We start from the raw sequence: 26,106 nt of genomic DNA, 5'->3' as shown, positions 1-26,106 counted from the left end.
CTCTTTGCCAGGTGTAAGCCAGCCTGGATACAGCAGGAAATAGGATCCAGTCCCTGCCCCGCTGAGAGCCGCCCTCTAGCGGGAGCTGCAGGAGGGACAGTAATTGCAACAGCTGAGAGTGGCAAGCCACTGACGAGGGAGGAGTTTAGAGAGAGAAAAGAGGAGTGGTTTCTGGGAAGAGTTCTCCTAGCACCACTGGGCAAAGCAAGTTAAATTTTCTTCCCCTGTCTATTAGTTTAATAATTATTCAATGTACAGAGCATTTAAAGAATAATGCAATGAATACTGTATACCCATCATTAAGATTTGACAGTTGTTGCAGTAGCTCACATCTGTAATCCTAGCATTTTGGGAGGATGAGGCGGGCAGATCCATTGAGGTCAGGAGTTTGAGACCAGCCTGGCCAACATGGTGAAACCCGTCTCTACTAAAAATACAAAAATTAGCCGGGCGTGATGGTAGGTGCCTGTAATCCCAGCTACTAGGGAGGCGGAGGCAGGAGAATCGCTTGAACCTGGGAGGCAGAGGTTGCAGTGAGTCAAAATCAGGTCACTGCACTCCAGCCTGGGCAACAAGAGAGAAACTCAGTCTCAAAACACAATCTAAACAAAAATAATTGGCAGTTGTTAGTATTTTGGCACATTCATGTACTCTTGCTTTCTGTATATACATACACACTTTCCCCTGAACTAGTTAGGATTTGCAGCATTGTGACACCTCACCCCTAAGAAAAGGGGCGTTCTCTTATATAACCACCTTAACCTTAGTAGGTATTATTATACCTATAAGAACATTCCATAATATCACCTAGCATATAGTTCACATTAACATCACAGAAATTATTCCCAAAATGTTTGTATAATAATGTGTCTTGTATAATTATTAGTCAAGGTTCAATTAACTTTTGCTCATTTCATTTGTTTCTGATTTTTAATTTATTTTAATTAGAAATGATTACTCTAGTATGATAATCCACTCGCCCCAGGTTTGTTTTGTTTGCTTTTAGAGTTCAGACTGTTATAAAATGTCCTCAATTTTGGATTTGTCTATTTCCTAATGCATAGACTTGGGTTCAACCTTTTTAATATCAGTGCCTCACAGGTGCTACTGTGTATTTTCTTTTGTTGCATATTAGGAGGCACATGCCAGCCCGTCCCCTGCCAGTGGTATTAGCTTGGACCCTTGGTCCCTTTGTTGAGGAGTGACTGCCATTTGTTTTATTGAAAGTGCGTTTTCTTCTTTGTATAATAATAGCAATGCTGTAAGGAGACATTTTGAGACTGTGTGAATGTTTCATTCTCTAATAACTTTCACCCAAAATTTTTAGCAAACATTAAATGGTCCTTTTCTGATTCAATTAATTACATGAGGAGTTTCAAAATGGTGACTTTCTAACTCTAGCCTTTCTTTTAAATTTTGTAGCTGCTATTCTCTTGTAAAAAAAAAAAAGCATTTTCCTCTTTTATATTTTTAGCAGCTTGGTCTTAAAGAAGTTTAAGGCTCTGATGTATTTGGAAGTCTTAGCTCATAGAAGTGTGTGTGTGTACCACACAGAGGGAAAGAGAGACTGAGAGAATGCAAGACTGTGCCCTGGGCCACACACAGGCCAACCATCAGTTCCGCTGCGATGGTCCTTTCCACTCTCCTTATCCCTCTCCAGCTTCCTCACTGTTTTTCAAGTGTAGTCAGAATCTTCTACCCTGGGCCTTTGTGCTTCCTTTTTCCCAGACCCTCCTTCCCCAGAGAGCTGCATGGCTCACTTTATTCTGTTCTCTGCTCAGAGGTCATCTTTCCAGAAAATTTACTGATCACACCATGCAATACACCATTCCCTCTCCTTTATTCCGTCTCTTTCTCTCTTTTGTTTAATTCCTTGACTCTCACCAATGCCTGCCATGTGAACTTCATGGAAACAGGCCTTTGTCCCACTGGTTCTACACCTAGACCAGGGTCTGGCCCATAGTAGATGCTCAGTGAATATGTGTTAAATGCAGAAAGGAACACATGTATTTATGGATGTTCAATAAGGTTCTAAATGAGACCAAAGACTTTCCCTTGTTTCTGTGCATAGCTTCTTCCAGATGACCACTGAGCCACTCAAGCCCTGTGCAGAAATGGGTGGTTATTCTCCCGTCAGCCGGGAACAGCATGTTGGCATCTGACTGGTGCAGTCAGCAGTCGCTCACTTCCCGCCCAATTATTAAAGCCGGCAAAACCTCAGGATTGCTCCCCCCACCTACTGTGACATGATTTTGGGCAAATAAAAACAAATCAGAATTCATCAACTGTGAACAAAATTGTCAACTGTGAACTGTCAACAGTCTGGCTTAAAAAATGGATGATAGGTTGATGAAATACAGTGGAGAAAGCAATTTGAATAAAATGTTAAAAATAATACCCAAAGCATGCGAGGCAGAGCAGAGTGTGGTGTGGTAGAGAAATATACTTGGTTAAGACCTGTGTGAGCAATGAACCAGAAAGAGGTTGTTAGCTGTGCTTTACAAATCATAGAAGAGAAAGATTTAGTGGCCATTTGCAGGAAAATATTCACTCATTCCAACCAATGTATTAGCGTGTTATGCAAAATGGAAGGAAAGATTGATTGGAAAATCTCCTAGCACATTTATGTTTAAGTAGGTCAACATTTTGAATGTATCTGCCTGTTCATGTCATCATTGGCTCTCGCCGCTTCTTCTCTCTGCAGTGATAAGGGCAGGTATTTCTGTTTCAGCAGGTCAAGGGTCTAGAATCCCCAGGGGTTTGTATTTATAATAATATTCTGTGTTTATATGAGCATGGGTTCTAGTATCATGTTTAAAAGTCCTTAACTTATTTCCTAGTTTCTCAACTCTCCTCCTTTAGAGAGTTAGAGTTAATTATTTATTTGACTGCTTCATCATAAAATCAATATAAAGGTTTGAATTTTTAATAGTTCCTCTTCTCTGGGCATGCGTCACAACTGATACAATTTGGCCAAGTTCTTTAGGTCCAACTGCTCATATCCTGAGGCTGCTGTTTCATAGTTTTTGTTTTGTTTCTTTCCAGCAGAGCTGAGCCATCTTGGCACAAAGATCTGTGCTTTATAAACCTAAGACAAAGTGTCTTCATTCCTTAGAGTCTCTCTCTTTTTAAAAAATCTGGATGGAAAGTATATTAATTTGTTAGTGCTACTGTAACAAAGTGCCAGAAACTGGGTGCTTAAAAAACTGAGATTTATAGTCTTTACGTAGAGTCCTCTGCGTGAAGCTGGAATGGTGATCAGGTTTTGGCTTCTGTATCTGTTCTTCCCTAGAAAGAACCTGGGAGAAGGGAGGAGGGAAGATGAGGGAAAGTGATAGGAAGGGTAACTTCAAGGGTGAGAATTAGAGAAGTGTTGTGGGAAGAGAACATCTGTGGGAGGCTGTGGGCTTGGGAGCAGAGCTTCGCACTCTCAACCCTGCATGGAGGGCTCTCCCCACACTTGCTGGGCTCGCTCATGGAGTTTTCTGGGAGGTGTGGTTCTAGCTTGGTTATCACCTCCATAGGAGCCTATAAACACTGTTTTATATTTTATCATAAAGTCTTTGATACATAAAAATGTATGTATTATTTATAGAAGTTGTCAAGCTTAGTAACAGAACAAAAGCCTCAGAATCTAATGCTTACTTTATAAAATAAAACACGATCAATGTTTGTGATGCTTCCTTTCAGCTCCTCTCTGACCAATCCTGCTGCCTCCCCTGGGGAGGTGACCCCTATCTTCATGGTATTTGTCATGGTCCCCTCCCCTGCCAGGTTTTAAGGGAACTTTTACCACATGTATATGTATCTCTAAATAGCCTGTTTTGAGCTTTATAAAAAATGGAATTATGGCTGGATATGGTGGCTCTTGCCTGTAATTGTAGCATTTCAGGAGGCTGGGGTGGGAGGATGGCTTGAGCCCAGGAGTTTGAGACCAGCCTGGGCAATATAGTGAGACCCCATCTCTACAAAACATTAAAAAAAATAGCTAAGCATGATGGCACATGCCTGTAGTCCCAGCTATTCATGAGGCTGAGGCAGGAGGATTGCTTGAGCTCAGGAGTTCAAGACTGCAGTGAGCTATGATTATGCCTCTGCACTCTAGCCAGGGTGACAGAGTGAGACCCTGTCTCCTAAAAAAAAAAAAAAAAAAGAAAGAAATTATGCAGCCTTTTGGGCTTCATTGAAATGCCACATATTGTCCTGAAAGGTAAAAACAAACAAACAAACAAACAAAAAAAACCAGATCTGTGCCCTTGAACTTGGATTTTCACTGATGCAGGTAAGAGACAAGTACTATTTTCTCTGGTGGTGTCTTTCTGTAGCTAGGGAGGAGACTGGGCTGCCTGCAGAGATGGCCACCAGGGCTGGACAAGAGAGGGGATGCTGCAGGCCAGCTGAGAAAGTGGAGTTCCAGGAATTACAGTCCACAGGGCCCGCAGTCATGGCGAGGCCACCCAGAGAGGCTCATACTCCAATGATAGGCTGGGGTGAGCAGGGAGGCTGAGGGTCACAGTACTGAATGTGGAGCTCAAAGAGGCGTCTCAGGGTGTAGACATGGGTAAAGGATGGTTTAGGATGAATGTGTCAAGTACTGAGCTCCAGCACTTCCTTCCTTGTGCAGGCAGATTGGTAAGCACCCAGGGATTGGAACAGAGGTCCAGAGCAGCAAAGTGAATTGTGGTTCCCTTCTTTCTGCCTTTGTCATTCAGCAGCTGTTTATTGAACACCTACTCTATGCCAGGGCTCTGTGTATGTCATATCATGCCTAGGATAAAACAGTAACTAAAACCTTTTCTTGCTGTTAAGGCCTTCATGGTCTAGTAGGAAGAAAGTCATTCTGTTGTTCAGAGTTTTCTAAGTTATACTGTAATAACAAATAATCCCCAAACATCATTGACTTATTATGATAAACCCTATTTCCGTGTTCACATTGTGTGTTAGCTGTGGCTCTGTTCAGAACACTTCAGCTCTGTTTCATGTTCTCTGCCTTCTGGGTCTTGGGCAAAAGGGGGCAGCCCTTATCTGGCACATCATTTGCATGGTAGAGAAGAGCAAGAGAGGTGGTGAAACCAGTGATTCTTGACATGTCTGCTCAAACCTGGCTTGCATCCCTCCTACTAACCACCACTGGTTAGAGTGAGCAGGCAGCGAGAGCTGGTGGGAAAGTTGACCCTCCTACGGGGAGGTGCTGCTGCAAGACACAGGGCCTGGAGCAGAAGTGTGGATTCCTCTCTCAGAGAGAGAAGAGAATGGGGTGGAGAGGGGGAATCTCACCGTCTGTCACAGATACAATCAGGCAGTAATAGCAATAGCATGATAAGGCTTTATGATAAATAAAGGTAATAATTTTGACTTTATAAAATAAATGGACACATAAAAATATATTTTCCCCCCTAAATTAGCTTTAAGGATTCTGTTAATGAGCCGGAGAACCACTAGTCTGAAACAGAGGATTGTTCCAGAGAACTAGCCTAGAAGAGGCGGAGGAGGCAGCAGGCCAGTCATGGCAGCTGTGTCCAGCCGTGGGCACATGCACACACGCTGTGCTGAGTGAAAGGAAGCTCCTCATGCTAGTGACCTGCCTGCTGCCTTCCCAGCATTCCACTCAGCTCACCTTCAGTCCACGTGCTGTCTGTAGGCACACCCCATACCTGAGGGCCTCTTTTGCACGCCATCCCTACAGAGACATATGTCCTGCCTCACCTCAGAGTCACATCCACATGGCTTTACAAGGACACACTCTTCTTTGCTTCATCAGCTCAGTTGATGTGTGAGATGTGGGCAATGACTTGTTTTTGTATAGTCCCCTCAACACCTGCTGCCATGCTGGGCACGTACTAGGCACTGAACACATATGCACGAGAGGGAGTTTTGTGTCAAGAGGAAGCCAGCACTCTGTAGGTTTGCTGTGTTGCCCTCTCCCTGAACAGGCAGCCAGCAACTATATGGGTGGTCATTGGAGTGACACAGGAGTGACTTCAGTACATTTAGAACCAGGTTTAAAGTACTCTTTCCCTCCGTTTCTAATCGGTATAGGGACTGAATAGCTTGTCCTCTCACAATGAGCCAGTATTTATCTGCACTCGTGTGTGGCTTTGCAAATGCTAGTGGACTTTTTTCAAAGGTATGCATTTGTGTTTTCCAAGGGCACGGACTGTATCTCCTCTTTTCTTTCATTTAAAAGATTCCCCATGGCACCTGATAAGAGCTGCACGCACAGTGGGTGCTCGTTAAATTTCACCTATCTCTTTTTCCTTTGAACCTCCACCAGATACGCATGTGGTCCTCGGCCTGTGGGTCTTTGCAGAGGACCGATTACACACCGGCCTTGATCTTGAGAAATTTACAGACAAAAAAGGAGTAAACTCTCAGACAACACAGATCCAGGCCAATAGCAAAGTTGCATAATTAGCCACACACAGTTCAGTATGGGATGTCTGTATTCTGAAGCCCCATCTACACAGTGTTGTGGAATGCATTAAGTGCTTTGGCCCTGAGCTTTGTGATCTTTTGCAAGTTATTCAACCTGAGTCTCAATTTCTTCTTCCATAATGTAGGAATAATAAAAATGCTGATAATTGTTGCGGTCTTTTGCACCTACTAATAACATTCCTGTCTCCTGCCTGTGTTCTGAGAATTCATTGAGACTTAAGAGTAAAGAGCTGATAGAAAAATGACTAAAATATTACCATTGCTACTGATAAAGGGTTGACAAGAGAATGTGGATTATGGGCTTCTAATATTTAATCCTAGAATTAGGTAACCATTTCCACGGAGTCACAAGCTAGTTAGACCACAGGCATCCTCTGATGGGGCAAGACCCATGGAAACTTAGGTTTTGGACAATGGAAACAAGAGCATTCACTCCTTGTTGCTCCCAAGGGGAAGGGGCTGAGCCTCAGATTACTATACAGACTTACTAAAGGGATTGTTCCTCTTCCCTCTGGGGAAGAGCATGTGAGCAGGCTGAGAGGGACCGGGAGTGGTATTCCAGCAGTGCTGCCTCCACACGGGAGGAGTGTGGACAAGATGCCTCAAAGTAAATGGAGGGGCTTCCTGGACCACATAGGACTTTACTGATGTTAAGTTTCATATTAATAATTTTATTTTAGAAATAGTGACAGTAGGGTTTACCATCATTAAAGGAAGTCTTCTAGGGCTTTCACAGTGTTTTTAGAAGTTATCCTCTGCATTTGGTAAAATATAAAAGGCCATTTCTTATTCAGCATTCTGTAATTGAGACCTCTACTTGAGGCGGACCTCTCCCTGCTTTGTCTGCTTTTGTGAAGCAAAGGGCACTGAAAGGAGGTGGAGTAGGGGGTCTGTTGTGGCTGCATTCTTAAGACCTGTTGTGTCTCTCTTTTGCAGTGCAAGTTGGAGTTCCATGCTTGTTCTACTGGCAAAAGCCTCACCACCCTCTGTGACGGGCCCTGTCCGTGTCTCCCAGAGCCTGAGCCACCAAAGCACAAGGCAGAAAGGAGTGGTGAGTGGGGGTCTCCTCCAGAACATTCCTGGGCGGGAATGGGGGCGTCACGGAGGGTTGATGTGGCCGAGCTCTGTCCTAGGCACCAGGAACAAACTGGAGAAATGAGCAGACAGGACAAGTAAGTGCTCCAGATTTAGGGACCCTAAACTGACTTGCCTTCAACTACCATTACAAAGAAGAACAAGAGCCTTTGAAAATAATCCTGTTAGACCAGGATATCCACTAGGTTCTTTCAGAGGTCATAATCGCTTATGGTGTGGGAGGAGTATGTTTTTCAGCATCTAAGACCAGGACCGGCCCTAGGGTACATCTTGGTCTTTCTTGAACTCGAATCTTTCGAATCCTTTGAACTTCTCAAGGCCAAATATCAAAACAGAGACTGCAGAGATGTCACCACAGTGGAGAGAGTTCTCTCCTAAAGTATTTCCTTATTAATATATTCTGCTTGTAAGGCAGCACAGAGCCAGGGGACAGATGAAAGAGAATACCTCCCTAGGGGTAGCTGCTTCTCTTCCATGGCTGAGAGGGGCAGGAAAGGTTGGGCTCATTTGAATGTTTTCATGATGGAGAAAGTAATGTTGTCCCACTGGTCTCAGCCTCTTTTTGAGCCTTCCTTGGTAAGACCGAAGATAGACGTTTGAATTTGCCTTCTGTGGAATTGGGCTTTCTCAGCTGTAACTCACTTCTGTGTGTGTGTGTGTGTGTGTGTGTGTGTGTGTGTGTGTGTGTGTGTGTGCATCCACACGTGTGTGTGTATGCTTATGTTTTTAAATCTAGGAGTGATTTGTAATGGAGTGGAATGAATGTGGTGTGAGTGGTTATCTATTTGACTCTTTGCAAGCCATGTTGTCTTTTCCAGGGCAAATAGATGATGAAGATTTCAAATCTAAATGTGATCATGGTGACTTCAGGAATATTGTGTTTAAAGGCTCTTTAGAAGGTTTAAGTCAGGATGTGGAAGGATGCTGTAAACCATGAAACACTGTGATGATAAATAATCTCCAGTGATTATTCTTGATTTCTAAAAAGCTAATCTTATTGCTGTTAGGCCTGATTCACTTAGTTATAAATGCAGTAATAAAAGTTAACTGATATACATAAGCCTCTTTGTAGTCTGGTCAGAAAATCTAAAGCCATGTGGTGTTAAGCAAGTACATAGCCCAGAAAATTAACTTCTGTTAGAGATTTCTTAAAAATCTTAGGAAATTTCAGAAACCTCTCTTACTCTATGTATATTATTTATTGCTTTTATTCTGAGGCTAGGAAACCAAACTAAGAAAGTCATTGCCAGCCAGGTGTGGTGGCTCACACCTGTAATCCCAGCACTTTGGGAGACCGAGGTGGGTGGATAACTGGAGGTCAGGAGTTCAAGGCCAACCTGGCCAAAATGATGAAACCCCGTCTCTACCAAAAATACAAAAATCAGCCAGGCATGGTGACTGGCGCCTGTAGTCCCAGCTACTCAGGGGGTTGAGGCAGGAGAATCGCTTGAACTCGGGAGGTGGAGGTTGCAGTGAGTCAAGATCATGTCAGTGTACTTTAACCTGGGCAACAGAACGAGACTCCATCTCAAAAATAAATAAATAAATAAATAAATAAAAGAATGCCATTGCCACTGTTTTGCCTGTAACATCTATAAATGGGGGTGAATGCATCTCTCCTTAAAAGAGATGGCCTCCAAGTCTGCCATTATAAGGTAACAGTCCAAGTTTCTGGGAAGGCCTCAGATTTTGCAAATAAAGAACAACCCTTGTTTCTTAATGATGTGCTTCATATGTAAGCAGATGAGATTGACACTCCAGGTGTGGCCTTGACTGTGCCATCCATTTGTTCAATTATTTATGTGTAAAAATGCGAACAGATTCTTACTGAATCTATACAAGTAACCCCATTGCCATTAAAAGTAAAGAGACTCAGACAAAGTTATTCCTGAATTCTGAAAGGTCAGTGAGCACAAGATTACCATTTAAAAATCTTTCATTTCAAAATGCTTACAAAAGCACAGACTACTAAGTTAATAGTGAGAGAAAGATCAGGAAAAAACAGTAAAAACTACATGATATCAGAAAATAAAACATTAAAAATAATACCAACAATATCACAAAACAACTGAAATTCTATTTCCTCATCAGTTCCTTCAGTCCAGTATAATTATTTTTGCTCCACCAGATATTGAGTCAACAGTTTGCTTTTATGAACACTCTTTGGAAGTTGTCTAAGAAATATAACCTCAGAAGCCTGCACCAATGAGTCTGTTACTTGAAGTGTCAGTAGTTCAAACTTGGTGCGATTCTTTCCATGAGGTTCTAAGACTGTCCTTCCTTGTTAAAGATCTCATTTCTAGGCTCTGACTTAGAGCAGAGTTTTCATGTAAGCATGAGGGGAAGCAGAAGCTACCTGTTGGTGGTAGTTAATTTATGACAGTACCAACAGTATCCTAATGCAGGAGAAAATAATCACCTATTAGGGTAGCATGTTTAACTATCTAATATGGATTTTTTTTTTTTTTTTTTTGAGATGAAATCTTGCTCTGTCACCCATGCTGGAGTGCAGTGGTGTGATCTCGGCTCACTGCAACCTCTGCCTCCGAGGTTCAAGCGATTCTCCTGCCTCAGCTTCCCAGGTAGCTGGGATTGCAGGTGCCCACCATGATGCCCAGCTAATTTTTTTTATTTTTAGTAGAGATGAGGTTTCATCATGTTGGCCAGGCTGGTCTTGAACTCCTGACCTCATGTGATCTGCCCGCCTTGGCCTCCCAAAGTGCTGGGATTACAGGTGTGAGCTACGAGGCCTGGCCAAACTATCTAATATGGATTTGACAGTGTTTTCCTATTGGATAAGAACACATTCGGGGGAGTGAGGGCATTGATAAATTCCCAGAGTCATTCTGTGAAATGAAACACTTAAGTAATAATGCCTTACCTGGACAAAATTGAGCAAGGGGAGGCTGACCTTTTCCTTTGATTTGACACCTGTTTCCATGCAGCTCTCACAATAATTTGTGACAGTCAACAGGGCTGACCTGAGGTGGTGGCAGTTCAAATGAAGAGGGAGGGCATGAGTACAAGGGAGAGATCAGAGGTGAAATAAAAGGCAACTTTCAGTTGGCAACTTAGCTGTGGAGAGAGGGAGGAAGAGGAGGTGAGCATACAGTCTTCCTCCCCTTACCTGTCAGCAGCCTTTTCCAGAAGCTGCAGGCAGTGGGCGTGGTGTCCACAGGCAGTCCTGGCCTCTGAGTCACATTATGGCTCTCGACCGTGGGAGGAGCTGTCTTATTTCTGTGCCTATTGCAGAAATGAGAGTTTACAGTCTTATAAATGCAGGTCCATAAAAACTGTGGCAATACACACACGCGCACGTGTGCACACACACGCACACACACGCACACACACATGCACACACACACACAAACTGTTGTGTTGATACTTTATTTTCAAACTTACCTCTATTTGGAACCTCATTTCTGAGGTGAAACCTTTATAAAGCCACCCCCAGGTCAGTTCTGTTAATGCAGGACTGTACCTGAATTCCAGGAAGTAGAGGTGGGCTGAGGGCTTATGAGCAGCAGTGTGGGTGGGAGGCTTTTCCTGGTGTTTTCTCTTTCTTTGGGATCCATCCACTTAGATGGAGTTCTTAACATCTTCAGTTAGGCCAGTGGTGTTCATTCTCACTGTGTCTGCCGAGAGACCTGTGCACCTTGTCCACTAAGGTCATGGTGAATCCTCTTTCTTCTCTGTTAAACTCCTCTGGTTTTACTAGCCCTCTCAGCTGCTTCTTGGCCCTATTCGGGGCACAGAAAACTTGAGGAGGCCCTTCTGTGGTTTTCTGGCATCAAGAAAGACTGTGGTAAGGTTGCTGCCTCAAGCCTTCTCTTCATGGATCTGTTTCGTTAGACCAAGATATGCACTAGGTTCTCTTAGAGGTGACTGGCAACCATTTCTACTCAATGCCGAGCTCAGTTTTATGAGGCTTGCCTTAAATTGGCTTTCAAGCTGGTATCCAAACACAGGTCCTCTTTACTGCCAGGGTTTCCCACCTGTCTCAGGTTTCAGAATCACCTCTTCCCAGCCTAGGGTCCAGAACTGGGGTGAGAGATGGGGAGAATTATGGAGAGCAGAATCCGACACTCACCTACATGATCTTCTCCTTCTCAGAGGTTTACTTCTTGTAGCCCCACTTTGGTGAACACTGGATGTCAGCATGGAGGATGTATGAGGCTGGTCTAACTCACTCTCTTCCAATCTCCTAGCATGCTCTGCTTCTCTGCCTCTTCCAGCCTTTGGTCTTTTGAGTTATAACATATCCAGCTCTGGCAAGTCAGAAGTCTCTTGTCTCACCTTTAAGTTTCATATGTTTTTTTTGTTTTTTTTTTTTCCAGAAGTCAAAGCCAAGTGGATGATTTTTTTTTTGTTGTTCTCTTTGTTTATCTGGCATCTCTCCTTTGGCATGTCCCCTGAAGAGATGGTGGAAGGTGGTACCATCCTTTAAAATTTCTGAATATTTCCTACGACACCTCTAAATTACCTCCTCACATGGGCAGGTGACTTCATTGCCTTATCTCTCTCCTCTCCATAAAGTCAGTCCAGCCTCAAGAGTATGAAGCAATGGTTATCCACAAAAACAAAAAATAAATAAAGGAAAACACAGTTTAAAAGAGGGAGATGAAATTGAAATCTCTGTGTTGAGCCTGGGGTTCTGTGCATTTTTTCTGAGTCTTTTCAGGAAAGGTCTCTCCCAGTTTCTCTTGGTATTTTTTAGGACCCAACTGTCAGCCCGATCAGCAAAGTCACTTTTTAGCTCTGACCTGAATTCTTCAGCTCCAGGGCATTGCTGATGCTTTTTCTTCAGTACTCAGTGAAAACCAAGAGGAAAGTATGAGGTGCTGTCTTTATTATTATTATTATTATTATTATTATTATTATTATCATTATTATTTATAATGCTTGAAAATCTGAAGAGGAAATAGAGGTCTCTCAAAAGTGGAGGCTTTAAGGTAGATTTTTCAGCTAGCCCATACTCCACCTCTTCTGAACCTGGACATCTGCTCGCCTTGCCCCACTTCCCCTGTTTCAGGGACATAAACCATTCCCATCCAGCCTGAGCACAGCAGCCCCATTCCCTGCACCTCATCTGAGGAAGGATTTGGTGCTTCCTCTTCCCTGAGGTGAGGACTTGGCAGGGTCGTAGGATTTTGGATCAAGAAGGGTCTCACTTATCCCATATCACACCACGTTGAGGAGTCTTCTTTGTTCCTCCAAGGTGCTGCAGCTTTCCCCATAGGGACCAGAGGAAGGCCAAATGGGTGGGACTTCAGACCTCCCCCAGAGTGACTCCATTCTTACACTTTACCACTTAAATTACATCTGTGGGAAGAGTTTGACCATCACTGGTCTTTATTCAGTCCACATTCACCAGAAGAGAACCCTGGAGGCTCACTGAGAAAAGACCCTTGTGTGCCGTCAGCTGACAGCACACCTGACCCTGGGTCTAGTGAGTTTGTTCCTATCACGTGTGGGTACATCCTCGGTCACAGTCAGCAGCATCTTTAGCCTGAAGATGGTGGCAGGTCTGTATGGTGGGAGTTAAGTTTCATTTCTCCTGGGTCTGAAGTCACTTGCCCACGTATTACAGTATTAACCATCAGGCGGAGAATGCCACCACACTCCCAAACCAGCAAGGTTTAGAATGGCATCCTACAGACGCTCTCCCACCCGCCCCCTCCACTCTATCTCTAGAAGAGGAAACAGAACAGAACACTCTCCAAGGACAGCTCCTTTTCTTCTGTTGGCACAGATTAGATTAGAAGGGATGTGGCTCCAGCCTAAGAAATTATGGAGAAGGCTGTGGAACTGTTACCCCCATACTGGCCTGACATGAGCTGAGAGGTAGGAGCAGGATGGGGGCAGGTTTGGTGCAGGAGGGGAGGAAAGAGAACTGCAAATTTTTCCAACAGGGCGTGCTAAAGAGGAAATAACAACTTCCCTCCAGCTGAGCTATTTAGAACAGTAGAAAAATAGTCTACAGTGATCTTCTTTTCTCAAACGGTGTTTTCAACCTGAGGGCTAGATTCTGGGGGAAACTGTCTTGGGTTGACAAACGGTTGTCCAATTCCATTACTTATCACAAGTGGAGCTGGAAAAATGTGTATAAAAGGGAACAGGAGGCAGTACAAAAGAGAATGGGGAAGGAGTTCCTCCTAGCTGTAATGTCTCAATGGAAAATTCCTGAAAGAATCCTGCTGCAGAGGCTCCTAGAAAAATGGAGATTTATCTTTGCATCCAGGAAAGAACACTTTTCTTTAATGCCCATTGTGTAAGAGAGTGAAAGCCTTGGGCTTGCAAACTTGCAATTTAAAAGCAGTTTATACCAACGTTTCTGTACCTATTCAGCTTCATTCACTTGCCATTCAGTACTACATTCGGGTCAGAAATTAAGCACATAAAGGAATATTTAATTTTTAGGGCCTTGTTATTCTCAATGTCATGACCTCAAAAAAAAAGCTTGAGAATTAAATTGGCAACTGCATCAAAGAAGAAAAACTCATTTGTCAGGACTCTGAGGTAACTGCTGACTTTGACTTTGATCTCAGATTCTCCCTCTTCTGTGAGTTCAACTCTGGGAAAGTGCGCCACAGGTTTTCCTGGTCCTCTGAAGTCTATTTGATAGCAAGTGATTGGGGAAAGCTAAAGGTGAACAGAGAAAGAAGGATAAGCTGAGGCAAAGGGTAGCGGGGGTCAGAACCAGAGTTCAGTGAATGGGATAGAGGTTTGTGCTGGAGATTAATGGCTTTGATAGTTTGCCCAGACAGCACTCTTCTCCTGCCCTTACTGTTTGTTTTTTTTTTTTTTTTTTTTTTTAATTTACAAAATTAATATACATTCTTTTTTTTAACTTTTAGTTTTCGGGGTGTAAGTGCAGGCTGGTTCTATAGATAAATTGCATGTCATAAGGGTTTGGTGTACAGATTATTTCATCTCCCAGATAATAAGCATACCCAGTAGGTAATTTTTTGATCCTCACCCTCCTCCCACACTCAACCTTCAGTTAGGCCCTGGTATCTAGTGTTCCCTTCTTTGTGTCCATGTGTACTCAGTGTTTAGCTCCCATTTATAAGTAAGATAATGCTGCGTTTGGTTTTCTGTTCTTGCATGAGTTTGCTTAGGATAATGGCCTCCAGCTCCATCCATGTTGCTGCAAAGGATATGATCTCATTCTTTTTTATGGCTATGTGGTATTCCATGGTATATGTGTACCGCATTTTATTTATGCAGTTTACCTCCGATGGGCTTTTAGGTTGGTTCCATGTCTTTGCTATTGTGAATAGTGCTGTGATGAACAGACGCATGCAGGTGTCTTTATGGTAGAACAATTTATATTCCTTTGGGTATATACCCAATAATGGGAGTGTGGGGTCAAATGGTAGTTCTGTTTTAAATTGTTTGAGAAATTGCCAAACAGCTTTCCACAGTGGCTGAACTAATTTACAGTCCCACCAGCAGTATATAAGTCTTCCCTTTTCTCTGCAGCCTTGTCAGCATCTGTTATTTTTTGACTTTTTAATAACAGCCATTCCAACTCATGTGAGATGGTATCTCGTTGTCGTTTTGATATGTGTTTCTCTAATGATTAGTGATGCTGAGCATTTTTTCATATGCTTGTTGGCCATGTATATGTTTTCTTTTGAAAAATGTTCATGTCCCTTGCCCATTTTTAAGGGGGTTGTTTGTTTTTTACTTGTTAATTTAAGTTCCTTATAGATTTTGGCTATTAGACCTTTGTCAGATGCATAATTTGCAAATATTTTCTCCCATTCTGTGGGTTGTCTATTTACTCTGTTGATGTCTATTTACTCTCTTTTGCTGTGCAGAAGTTCTTTAGTTTAATGAGGTCCCATTTGTCAATTTTTGTTTTTGTTGCAATTGTTTTTGGCATCTTTCTAATAAAATCTTTGCCAAGGTCTATGTCTAGAATGGCATTTCTTAGGTTTTCTGGGAAAAGTTTTATAGTTTTAGGTTTTACATTTAAGTCTTTAATCCATCTTTCCAGTTTGGTTATTTTTATTTTCTTTTTTTGCATATGCCTTCAATTATTTTTATATGCATATAATAATTTTTTAACTTTACTCACCCATAATTGGGATTATAGTCTACATAATGTTTTGCACCCTGCCTTTTATATATCATACGTATATTTTCATGTAAGTACATGTAGACCTGTCTATGTATGCGCGTATTTGTCTATCACCAGCTAACCTGCCTACCTGCTTCCTCGAACTCCAGACTTAAAGATGTAATGACTACTTAGCATTTCCACTTGGATGCCGCTAGGCATATCAAGCTTAATGTCCCAAAACAAACTCCTAATCTTCTCCTGAAATCTGCTCTGTCGTCCTGCAGTGTTTGCTATTTTAATTAACTGCAACTCTATACTTCCATTTGCTGAATTAAAAGCCAGAAAACAAAAATATACCAACCTTCTTTTTCTCTTACATGCCACATGTAACTTATCAGCAAATCATATTGGTTCCACTTGCAAACATAGTTTCAAACATAACCACTTCTTACCACCTCCACAGAGGAACCATCCCAGAGGTTTAAGACATCCTTGTCTTGTATTGTAATAGCTTCCTAATTGATCTCCTGGTCCTTACCTTCTTTTCTTTGCACACGGTAGTCCAACTGATGCTGTAAAATGTAAATCAGATTATGTAATCCCCTGTTCAAGACACTCCATCTTGTTAAGATTAAGAGGAAAAGTTAAAGTCCTTTCAGTGACCTGCAGGGCAACATAATCTGGTCCTCTGTTACGTGTCTGTCCCCATCTTTTGCTGCTCTGATACTTGTGTGCTCAGCTCCAGGCACACAGGTCTTCCTGGGGCTCCCCAAATGTGCCCTTCAAACCACTGCCTCAGGGCTTGGCACTGACTATCCCCTTGGCCAGGACCCTCTTCCCCAGACATCCACGGGGCCATTCCCTCTTTAAATCTTTGCACAAATGTCACCTTCTCAGGAAACCTTCCCCCGAACTTCCTACCTACCTTCTCCTATTTATTTTTCTCCATATCATTTATCACCTTCTAATATATTAGTTTACCTACCGTTTTTGTTTATTATCTTGCCCAAGTAAAATGGAAGTTACAGGAAGTATTTTTGTCTAGATTCTTGATGACTGACAAATGTCAAATGAATCTACCTCATTCTTTTTAAAATGTTGTCCACTGTACATATGTACCATAATATACAAAGTTTAAAATAGTGAACAGATGATTTATGGCACAGGATAGTCTGTATAAGGCGCTTAATTTGTGAATTGTGCTAAGCACTTTACACTTATGTTTAATCCCTCTAACAGTCAAATAATGTTATTTCCTTTGCTGGTGAGAAAATTTGAGATTTGGATCTGCTCAGTACCTTGCCTAAGGCCACACAGATAATAGATGACAGAATAGGGATCTGAAGCCTTTTCTGGAACTTGTGTTCTTACCCTTACATTATACTGTGTTCTTAACCTAAATTCAATGTCCATTGAAAGGTCAGGCTTCCTTTGAAAAAATAAAAAATGCACACCCCACTCTTCCACACATGTGTCCATCCACACACTTTAAGCTAAATTTTCCCATGCTTTCAGTACTCAGAGAATATAGCCCTTTACTGAGATCACAGCCCTCACTGACGGGATTTTTCCAAAGTGAAAGAATTAATGTCCTCACACATTTTCTCCTCTCTTTTTCTCAAGCAGGCTTAGCGCTCTGAAGTTTATCAAAACACTAGCACGGGCTCATTGTTCACCACCATATTATGTTTTTCTGATAGCCACAAGTTTCCAACCTAGCTCTTAAAGATAAAAATTTATTTGTAATCTGCCTTGAGGTTGACTGCTCTTCCACTGCCCTGCTATCTATTACTGTGAAAAGAAAAGATAGCATTACAATAAAAAATAAATTGAAATTATCACCAGAAGAAAGTAAGTGGCTTGCACCCCACAAAGCAGGCTGCTTAGTGAAATGTTAGTAGGCCTCTTTCCTAGATCCAAGTGGTGGGAGCTAGGCCTTTGACAGGGCAGAGAGCAAAGAAAGGTGTGGCACCAGTCCAACAGGTGTAGTGAGAATCAATTGAGCTCAATTTTAGCTATAAAAGTAGAGTTACAGTTCACAAAATATAACTTTTATCATCATTGTCATATCAATGATGATGATACTGTGTTTGAGAACCCAAAGTGGCCATTACACATAAAGCAGGAATGTCACTTTGATGATTTAACTTGAGGAATATATAATGATGCCAGATAAATCTCAGAATCAATAGCTGGTTGAATGTATAGTGATAGATGTTCAGATTGGTTAGAGCTGCAACAAAAACACAACCAACCATCCAGATCTCTCCTTATTCCAAAGAGACTGAAGTATAAAAGGGAGCTGAGAGATGTGCTCAAATCACAAAGAAGTAATTAGAGTAAAACCTTGTATTCCTCTCCTAGTCCCAGAAGGGTGACCTCCAAGGCCCTCCTGCTTGAAAAGAGTGAGCAGAGCTCTATGACAAGAGAAGAGACCTGCTGACACAGTAGGAGATCTGGTTATGAATCTTATTATTTCAAGACTTAGAATGAGCTTAAAGCAGCAATAACTTTAGAACAATTTAGGGGAAGTACTGGGAGGTTGAGGAACAGTGATATTAGGAGAGAGGAGACCATAGGTCTGCAGAATATGTGAAGCCCTCCTTTCAAATTTCCCAGTGATGTAGTAGCAGGTCTTCCTGGAGGCAGGTCATTCATGTTTGCATAAATTTTACCGTGTAGAAGGATCTTGAATGAACAAACCCAGCCCACCTGTTGCATACCAGTTGGTGGTAGGGGAAGGGTCTCAAGAAAGTAGTTATGTGTGCCTGTCTCCTCTCACCCTGGCCAAGAGAGCACCAATTTATTCTGGGCTCCTTGGCGTTACTATGTTTGGTCCAAGCTTGAGTCTCCTAAATGGCTGTTACCACCAAGTCATGTGTGGAAGTGGAGTGAGGCTGACAACCAAGTAGATCCCCTGGGCTTCACTCAAAAATGGATGTGATCATAGCCCCAGCTTCAGAAATTACATAGGCAAGGGATACTGATGTTGTGAAGCCAGATTTAGAAGTTGAATGTCAAAGACCAGAAAATTGGTGCTGATAAGGGATTTGATTAAAATTCTGATCATGTACCAGTGCACCGGGCCAAGAAATACTCCCAAAAATGACTTGCAAAAAAACTAAGTTAAAAAAAAAAAAAGTCCTTTTTTATGAGGGCTACTAATCCTATGGAACTACCTCTGAGAAGTATTGCAGAGGCTGAAGAGGCCTAAATCTCCCTCCCTCTATCTCCCAAAATCTTAGAATTTAGGATATTATATCCTAAGCCAGGCTAGTCACCACGGAGTTTTAGCACTCCAGGACAGTAGCTTGGAGTGGATGGCATCATGTCCCCTTAGTCCCTTGACCTGATCTAAATCCAAATCTCAGTCTATGGCCTGGTTCCTTTAGGGTGGGATGCTGCTGGTTCTCCCCAGCCTCCAGGATCTGGTATCCATACTTCCCAGAGACCCCCTGTGCCCCACCACCATGTGGTTGGGTGGCTGCAGCAGCATCCCCTCACCTGCCAGGCTCCTGCCTGTGATTCACACCTGCCAGCCTGTCTTCTCCACCAGGGTCTTCAGCTCCAGCTTTTCCTACAACCCGTTGGCTGCTGTGTGTACCATGCCCAGGAAAGTGCATGGCACAGATTAGGCTGACTTCAATCATTTGTGGAATGAAGTAACTGAGCAAATGTATAGGGTCTTACTGTTTTCCAGGCACATTTATGTACTTGAGATTTTGGTGGTCCCAGCCCTTGGAAAAGTTGGGTTTTGTAGGTGGCTTAGGTCCCAAAGTCGAAGAGGCAGGTTCTTCCACCTGAAGGTACTTGTCTATGGCCTTCCCTACATGGGTCATTCTGGGGCATGACCTCAGGCTAACAGGTAACTGCTGTGCATTTCTGGCTCCTCTGCACTGGGAAGATTCCATCATCCGAAGCAAGCTCAGGCAATTCTGTTCTCTCCCTACAGCCTACCTCCCTGACTTGAGAGAAGGGCTCAAGGTGTCTCAAGAAGGAAATATTTTTGCCTTGATGACAGAGGTGTAGCATCATGTGGTACAGAACATTCTGTTTAGTGTTACCTTGGGCTCTTGTGGGAACACAGAACATTTATAGCCAGAGGAGGGAGTATCTGGAGATTACGAGCATTTGTTCTCATTTGAGTGAAGAGCTTCTGTTGCAAGAATTATACATAGCTCTGTGTTGTGAAATAGTTGGATTAAAATCTGATTACCACTGTGCCCAGGAAGAAACTTGCCTATTTGGGGAAAGTATAGTGAGTTAAAATAACACAGATCTGTTACGTCGTGTACCTTGCTTCTCCAGGCCTCTGAGCTATATTTAAAATTTAAAGCTTAAAGCAGTACCCCCAGAGGGTTTTTTTTTTTTTTGCCCTAAAATTGAGGGCAGTGACTGGGTCTGTTGGTAGTGATTAATGTATCTTCATCCATTCAGCCATCCATCCATCCAGCTGGCATGTATTCAGTGCCTGTTCTATGCCCAGGTCCTATGCTGTTTCTCCCCTAAGTGGGATAACAAGAACTCTTAGGACCAGATACATCCACAGTGTGTTGCTCATGGGTCTGCATATGGAGCTCAGTTATGTCTCAGGGTAATAACTGTGTCGAGCTGAGCTGTTTTCCATGTCTTTATAGAGCAGAGTTTATAAGTCCAGGACTCCAATAATTTTTTATTGCTTTCTGAGTACGTTTCTGTAATTTTGATGTAGTACCATCATGGTCTCTGTGGTCAGAAGAGCTAGGCTTCATTTCATGTGGTTGAAACAAGGAAACCTACTTAAAAATACAGGTGATTCTATTACATTTGGGACCTTATGTACTGGCATTGTAAACTCATTAGACTGTGACCTCCTCGAAAGCAGGGATTATGTCTAATTTATCTTTACATCCCCAGCATAGGGTCTGTCGAATGCATGGTCACCACTAAGTGTACATATTAATTTGTAATATATCTGTTACACATTAGAGCAATATTTACTAAATATCTAGATTAAATTTAGCGTGTTTCTACTTCCTGTCTGTTATGAGTTGTTTATTCTCCATATGGTGGAGACTGACCTTCTTCTTGGTTTACTCCAAGACTTCTGATTCAAAATGGCCTCTAAACTCTCTGGGGGGCTTTCTGTGATAACCACATTGACTCCTTTGTCCTCTGGGGCCCTGTGCACCTGGTTTGTTGCCTCCTTGTCCCTGAGCAGCAGCTAAGGGACATCACAGTGTGGCCTCTGCAGGAAAGCTCCTGTTCCCCTGACCTTCCATGAGCCTAACTCTGTATCTTCAAGGTTTAGGCAAACTTGTTTGCACTTCTCTATTATTTGCCTTCAATTTTATATGATGAGACTTGTTGAGAGGGAGTGTTATACGCTAGAAAATGCATTGCCTGTGGAACCAGGCAATTGTAAAGTTGAATTCTAGCCCCAGAACTTGCTAGCTGTGTGGCTTTGGGCAAACTATTTAACTTCTCTGAGTCTCAGTTTTCTCATCTGTAAAAACAGAGATAGGCCTATCTTGAGAGGTTATTAGAATGAAACAAATTAATTGAGATAATTATGAAAGTGGCTGGTTCTAAAAGGTGCTCAATGAATATCATTTTCCTTCTTTTTTTTTTAACGTCTGTGTGCGCGCACACACACACACAAGCACACCCATTAACATGGATCTGCTCTTTGTACAATTTGACAATACCGGCCTTCCAAAAGACCTTAGAATTCTAGAATTCATCTTGCAGACATGTAGCAGAGCCACTGTTAGTTGTCTAGCCCATAGCCATTTGATGCTGGTTTTCTTTGAGGAAGAATAAGCTCACCTGCATTCTTATTTTCCCAGTCTCCTCCAGCCGAGGGTGTGGCCCTGTGATTCAGTTCTGGCCTGTGAAATGCAAGTAAAGTCTTCTAGAGATTTCTAAGAAAGCTTTTGCTTTTATAACAAACAGGAACGGGCAGAACGTGTGCTGTGTTTTATCCTTGCAGAGGTGTGAGTGGAGCTGCAGCAGCCCTTTTGTAGCCGCAAGATGCCAAGCATAAGGCTTCAAACCCACCCCCCACCCATTAAGGATGACTGAGCTAAAGCCCAGAAAGAACCTGAGTCCCCAGTGGCACTATGGAGTAGCTGAAGCAACATTGTGACTGCCTTTCTTCTGATTTCTTGTGTCACAAAGTAAATCCCCATGAATTTATGCCACTGTTAACTAAGCTTTCTTATTTGCAGCTGAACACATTTTCTAATGGACATAGAGCACATCCTTTTTTACAGGCAGTATTGGTGAAAGGTCAGAAGTTGCCAAGCTGTCAGGAACAATGGCAACTTGGTATCTAGGGAAGGAAGAGACCAGAGATGGCCTCAGGAGCCATCTCTGGTTTACTCCAAGACTTCTGATTCAAGTTGGCCTCTACATTCCCTGGGTGGTTTTCTTGTTGGCTTTCTATGATAACCACAATTGACTACTTTGCCCTCTGGCACCCTGTGCACCTTGGTTTGTTGCCTCCTTGTCCATGAGCAGCAGCTAAAGGACATCACAGTGTGGCTCAGAGGTCATGGGATACTTGTCTCAGGAGCATGCAGTTCCTAGAACTAGCTAAAGGGCTTCGAATATCCTGGAGAGGGAATATTTGACCTGTGGTTACAAATCATGTGTTGCTCATCCCTTGTAAAGACTGACAAGGGAGCAGAAAAATTGTCCCGTGGTACAAGCCAGCAGGGCATGCTGGACCAGAATACCCTGTGCCTGCAGTTGAGCAGAAGGAACCACCCAACTGGAGAAGACAGGTATGTGATGGAAGACAGGAGACATAGGCTCATTTAAGATGAGCGTTAAAAAAAACCATAGGAGTTATGCATATTTATTATGAACACTTAAAAATACTGCAAAATACAAAGAATAAATTTTAAAATTACCCAGCCTCCCAAACTGAATATAATAAAATACTATTTAAAAATCTTTACTTCTAGCTTAATAATACTTAATAATATTCCCATATCATCAATTATTCTTTTAAAACCCGATTTTTAATGGCTGCATGGTGTTCAATTCTGTGAAAGTACTGTAATTATTGTAACTAGTACTTTATTATTGAACATTTAGCTTCTCTAATTTTTAGTTATAAATACTGCTTTTATGGACAACAATATATATTAATTTTGCACACAGTTATTTTCATGGGATGCATTTTTAGCAGTAGAATTTCTGGGTAAAATGGTTTGTGTACTGTAAGTCTTCTGTTACATACTAACAGAAATTCTTTCAGAAAAGATGTCCCACAAGTGATGTGTAGGAATGCCTAGTCAGAGGACCACTATCATCTTTGGATACTATAATTTTTAAAAGAATTTTTCCACTTTGTGAGTTAAGAAAAAGGTAGCTTTCTTAGCAGGGATTTGGTTTAACAGTATGTGATTGACACTCCTGTCCCTAAATAACAGTGGTTTAAACAAAAGAGGGTGTATTTCATTTTCACATAAAATGAGTCAAGTGGTAGGAAGTCCAGGGCTTGTATGAGGCAACCTTAATCATGAGGGAACCAGGCTCCACTCTTGTTGCTCAAACAAGTCAGCCTCATGGTCCAAGATGTCTGCTAGAGCTCCACCCTCTCCAGCTTTAGTCCAGTCAGTGGGAAAAATTGAAGAGCAAAGAAGGGCACCCCTTTCTTTCGAGCAGACCTCTGTGAATTTGGATACAGTTCTGCTTATATCTCAATGGCCATCTCAGTCTGAATTTAGTCTGAGTATAGTCACATGATCCTACCTAGATGCTGGGGAGTACAGAGTTTTCAGGTCGAAAGCAGTAAGCCAGCTGAAAATCAAAGTTCTTATTACTAGGCAGAAGAATGGATTTTGGGAGACAATTATCTGACTCCTACGCATTTTGATTTCCTACTTCTTTGATCATACTGAAGGTTTAAGGTGTGTATGTGTGCGTGCATGCTATTTTTAATTATTTTTTAAACGCCCCATATTCTTTATGATTTCCCTTTTAGGATGCCGACTTTTTTCCTCAATAATTTCTCAGGTGATTCTTTTATATTCTTAATTTGATATGAATTATTCATATATAGTTCACTTTTCCCCCAATATGTCATTTGTCTTTAACAGTGCTTTCTGATGAACTAAGATTTTGAGGTTTTTATCCATTCAGGTCCATCATTCTTTTCTTTTAGAATTTCTGGCATTGATGTATGTTTAGAAATCTCTCTCTTACTCTGAGACCAGATAAAATTTTACTTATGTTTCTATTTTGTTTTGTCATGGCTTGAATTTTTCATGTTTGATACGTTAGGCCAGTAGTATTCAAACAAGAAGAAATCATTTCTACGGTAAGCCAGTACTCAAAGCTTTCACCAGGCAGCACCCTTACTCTGTAAGACATGCCCTATTTTCTTTTCTCTGCTATCATTCCTCATGTTTGAGAAAGATTTTTTGAGGAGCCATTCATAGATTGCAACTTGTAGTTGGAAAAGTACTACTAATAATCAGTCTAATACTTTTTGGAATATAATAGGAAAACTGAAACTATATATTTTGTGTGTTTTAAATAGCCAGTTCAAAAAAATGATTTTTACTCAATAATTCATCTTTCATCGAACAAGTTATCTTCTTTTTCATATTTTTTCATGGGTATCCTTATGTATTCTCTCCTATGATATTCAAAATCACTTTGAAAACTTTAAAGAAATGATATTTAGATTGGATTTACAAAGCGATTGGAGAAGAACTGATAACTTTCGAGTTAAGTTGTTCCATCTGGAAATGTGGCACACATCTCTCCAAGCCTCCTTGGAAAACGTCTGCAGTTCTCTTTCAGAATATGGGAGTATTTCTCATTACATTTATGACTAGAGAGTCAGTGTTTGAGATTGCTTTTTGGGAATGAAATCTGTTTTCCATTTTTGTTAAAATGACTATTTCTTTCAAATAGGAAATCTTGATTCTGACAGTTTCTGGTTTATCATTTTGGATTTTCTTTAGAAAATTATATCATCTGCAGATAATGGGCATTTTTATCTTCCTCTCCAAAGTACATTTTAAGAAATAGTCATTTATTTATGTCTCACTATTGCTGGACACTCTGTACCTTATGTATGTTTCCATGTAATAGTCCTGAAAGTCCAGTGTTGGGAGGGACTATGATCTCCATTTTAAACACAAGAAAATATACCTTTAAAAATTCAAATTTCTCCAAGTCACCCATCTGGCAAATGGCAGAACCAAGATTTGAACTCAGATTATTCTTACTCTTACACCTGGGCTTTTAAGTACTTCATTGTACTATCTATATGTATGTTACGTTTCTTTTTTATGTGTGTCGTAATGCTTTGGTTAAAACTTTCACAGTAAAGTGAATAATACTTTGCTAAGAAGTCCCTGGTATGGTAATTTCCGATGTTGCTGGGGCATAAATGGGAATCAAGGCTGTGAAGGCCTTTGCACACACCATCCTTCTAAGATTGGTCTGGTGAACTCCTGATGCATCACTTAGAGAGAACTCTCCTCACTTTCTTGGCTTGGTCAATTCTTGGTCATTCTTCATACTTAGAACACTGTGTTCTCCTTCTCTTCAGCAACTGGTATCCAATAAAGCTCTACTATATCCCAAAGTCATTAATTTAATGTTAATTTTTTCACATAAACTATTTTAGAAAATTTTTAGATTTACAGAAATATTGCAAAGATAGTAGAGAGAGTTCCCAGATACCCTGCACCCATTTTTCTCTATTATTAACATCTTACATTGGCATGGTACATTTGTCACAATTAACAAACAAATATCAATACATTATAATCAACTGAAGTCCATGTTTTAATTCGTATTTCCTTAGTTTTTACCTAATTTCCTTTTCCTTTTCCAGGATCTCATCCTGGACACCACATTGCGTTTAGTCATCATGTCGTCTTAGGCTTTGCTAACATTTTCCTTGTTTTGGATGACCTTGAAAGTTTGGAGTACTGGTCAGTTACTTTCTAAAATGTCCCTCAATTAGGATTTGTTCCATGTTGGTCTAATGATTAGAGTAGGGTTATGAGTTTTGGGGAAGAACCCCCAAGATCCACAGAGGAATCAGCACAAGTGTCATTGTCATCCTATGAAATCATAGGTACATGCTTATCTATATGACTTATCACCATTGATGCAAACCTTGATCACTTGGCTGAGGTAGTGTTTGTCAGGCTTCTCTACTGCAAAGGTACTAATTTTACCCCATTTCTATAAGAAGTTACTATGCATAGTCCACACTTAAGGAGTAGGTATTTAATGTTCCATCTCTTTATGTAGATGCTTCAGGGTAGAGTGTCTATATAAATTATTTGAAATATAATCATCAAATATCATTATTTGAATTTTTTTGCATGAGAGATTTATCTTTTACCCCATTTATTTGTTTCTTAAAGCATGTATTAATATTTATATAATGTGGACTCATGGATATATATTTTGTACTGGAGATTTTAATCCAATACTAACTATTAATCTAATACCGAGATTTTACATTTCAAATTGTTCCAGCTTTG

At 41.4% G+C, this 26,106-nt stretch overlaps 1 protein-coding gene across 1 annotated transcript in view; it reads left to right on the top strand.

Annotated features, from left to right (window-relative positions):
- Positions 1-26,106, top strand: part of SPOCK1 (sparc/osteonectin, cwcv and kazal-like domains proteoglycan (testican) 1) — a gene marked incomplete at its 5' end in the record, with an annotated part of 536,813 nt that overhangs the window by 443,372 nt on the left and 67,335 nt on the right. Inside the window, one exon of the mRNA XM_011969295.1 lies at positions 7,372-7,486. Coding sequence (XP_011824685.1) covers positions 7,372-7,486 — 115 coding nt within the window. The remainder of the gene's footprint in view (positions 1-7,371; positions 7,487-26,106) is intronic.

The sequence above is a fragment of the Mandrillus leucophaeus genome, unplaced genomic scaffold (assembly GCF_000951045.1).
Source record: "Mandrillus leucophaeus isolate KB7577 unplaced genomic scaffold, Mleu.le_1.0 Scaffold88, whole genome shotgun sequence".
NCBI lineage: Eukaryota > Metazoa > Chordata > Mammalia > Primates > Cercopithecidae > Mandrillus > Mandrillus leucophaeus.
This window is presented reverse-complemented; position numbering and strand designations above follow the sequence as displayed.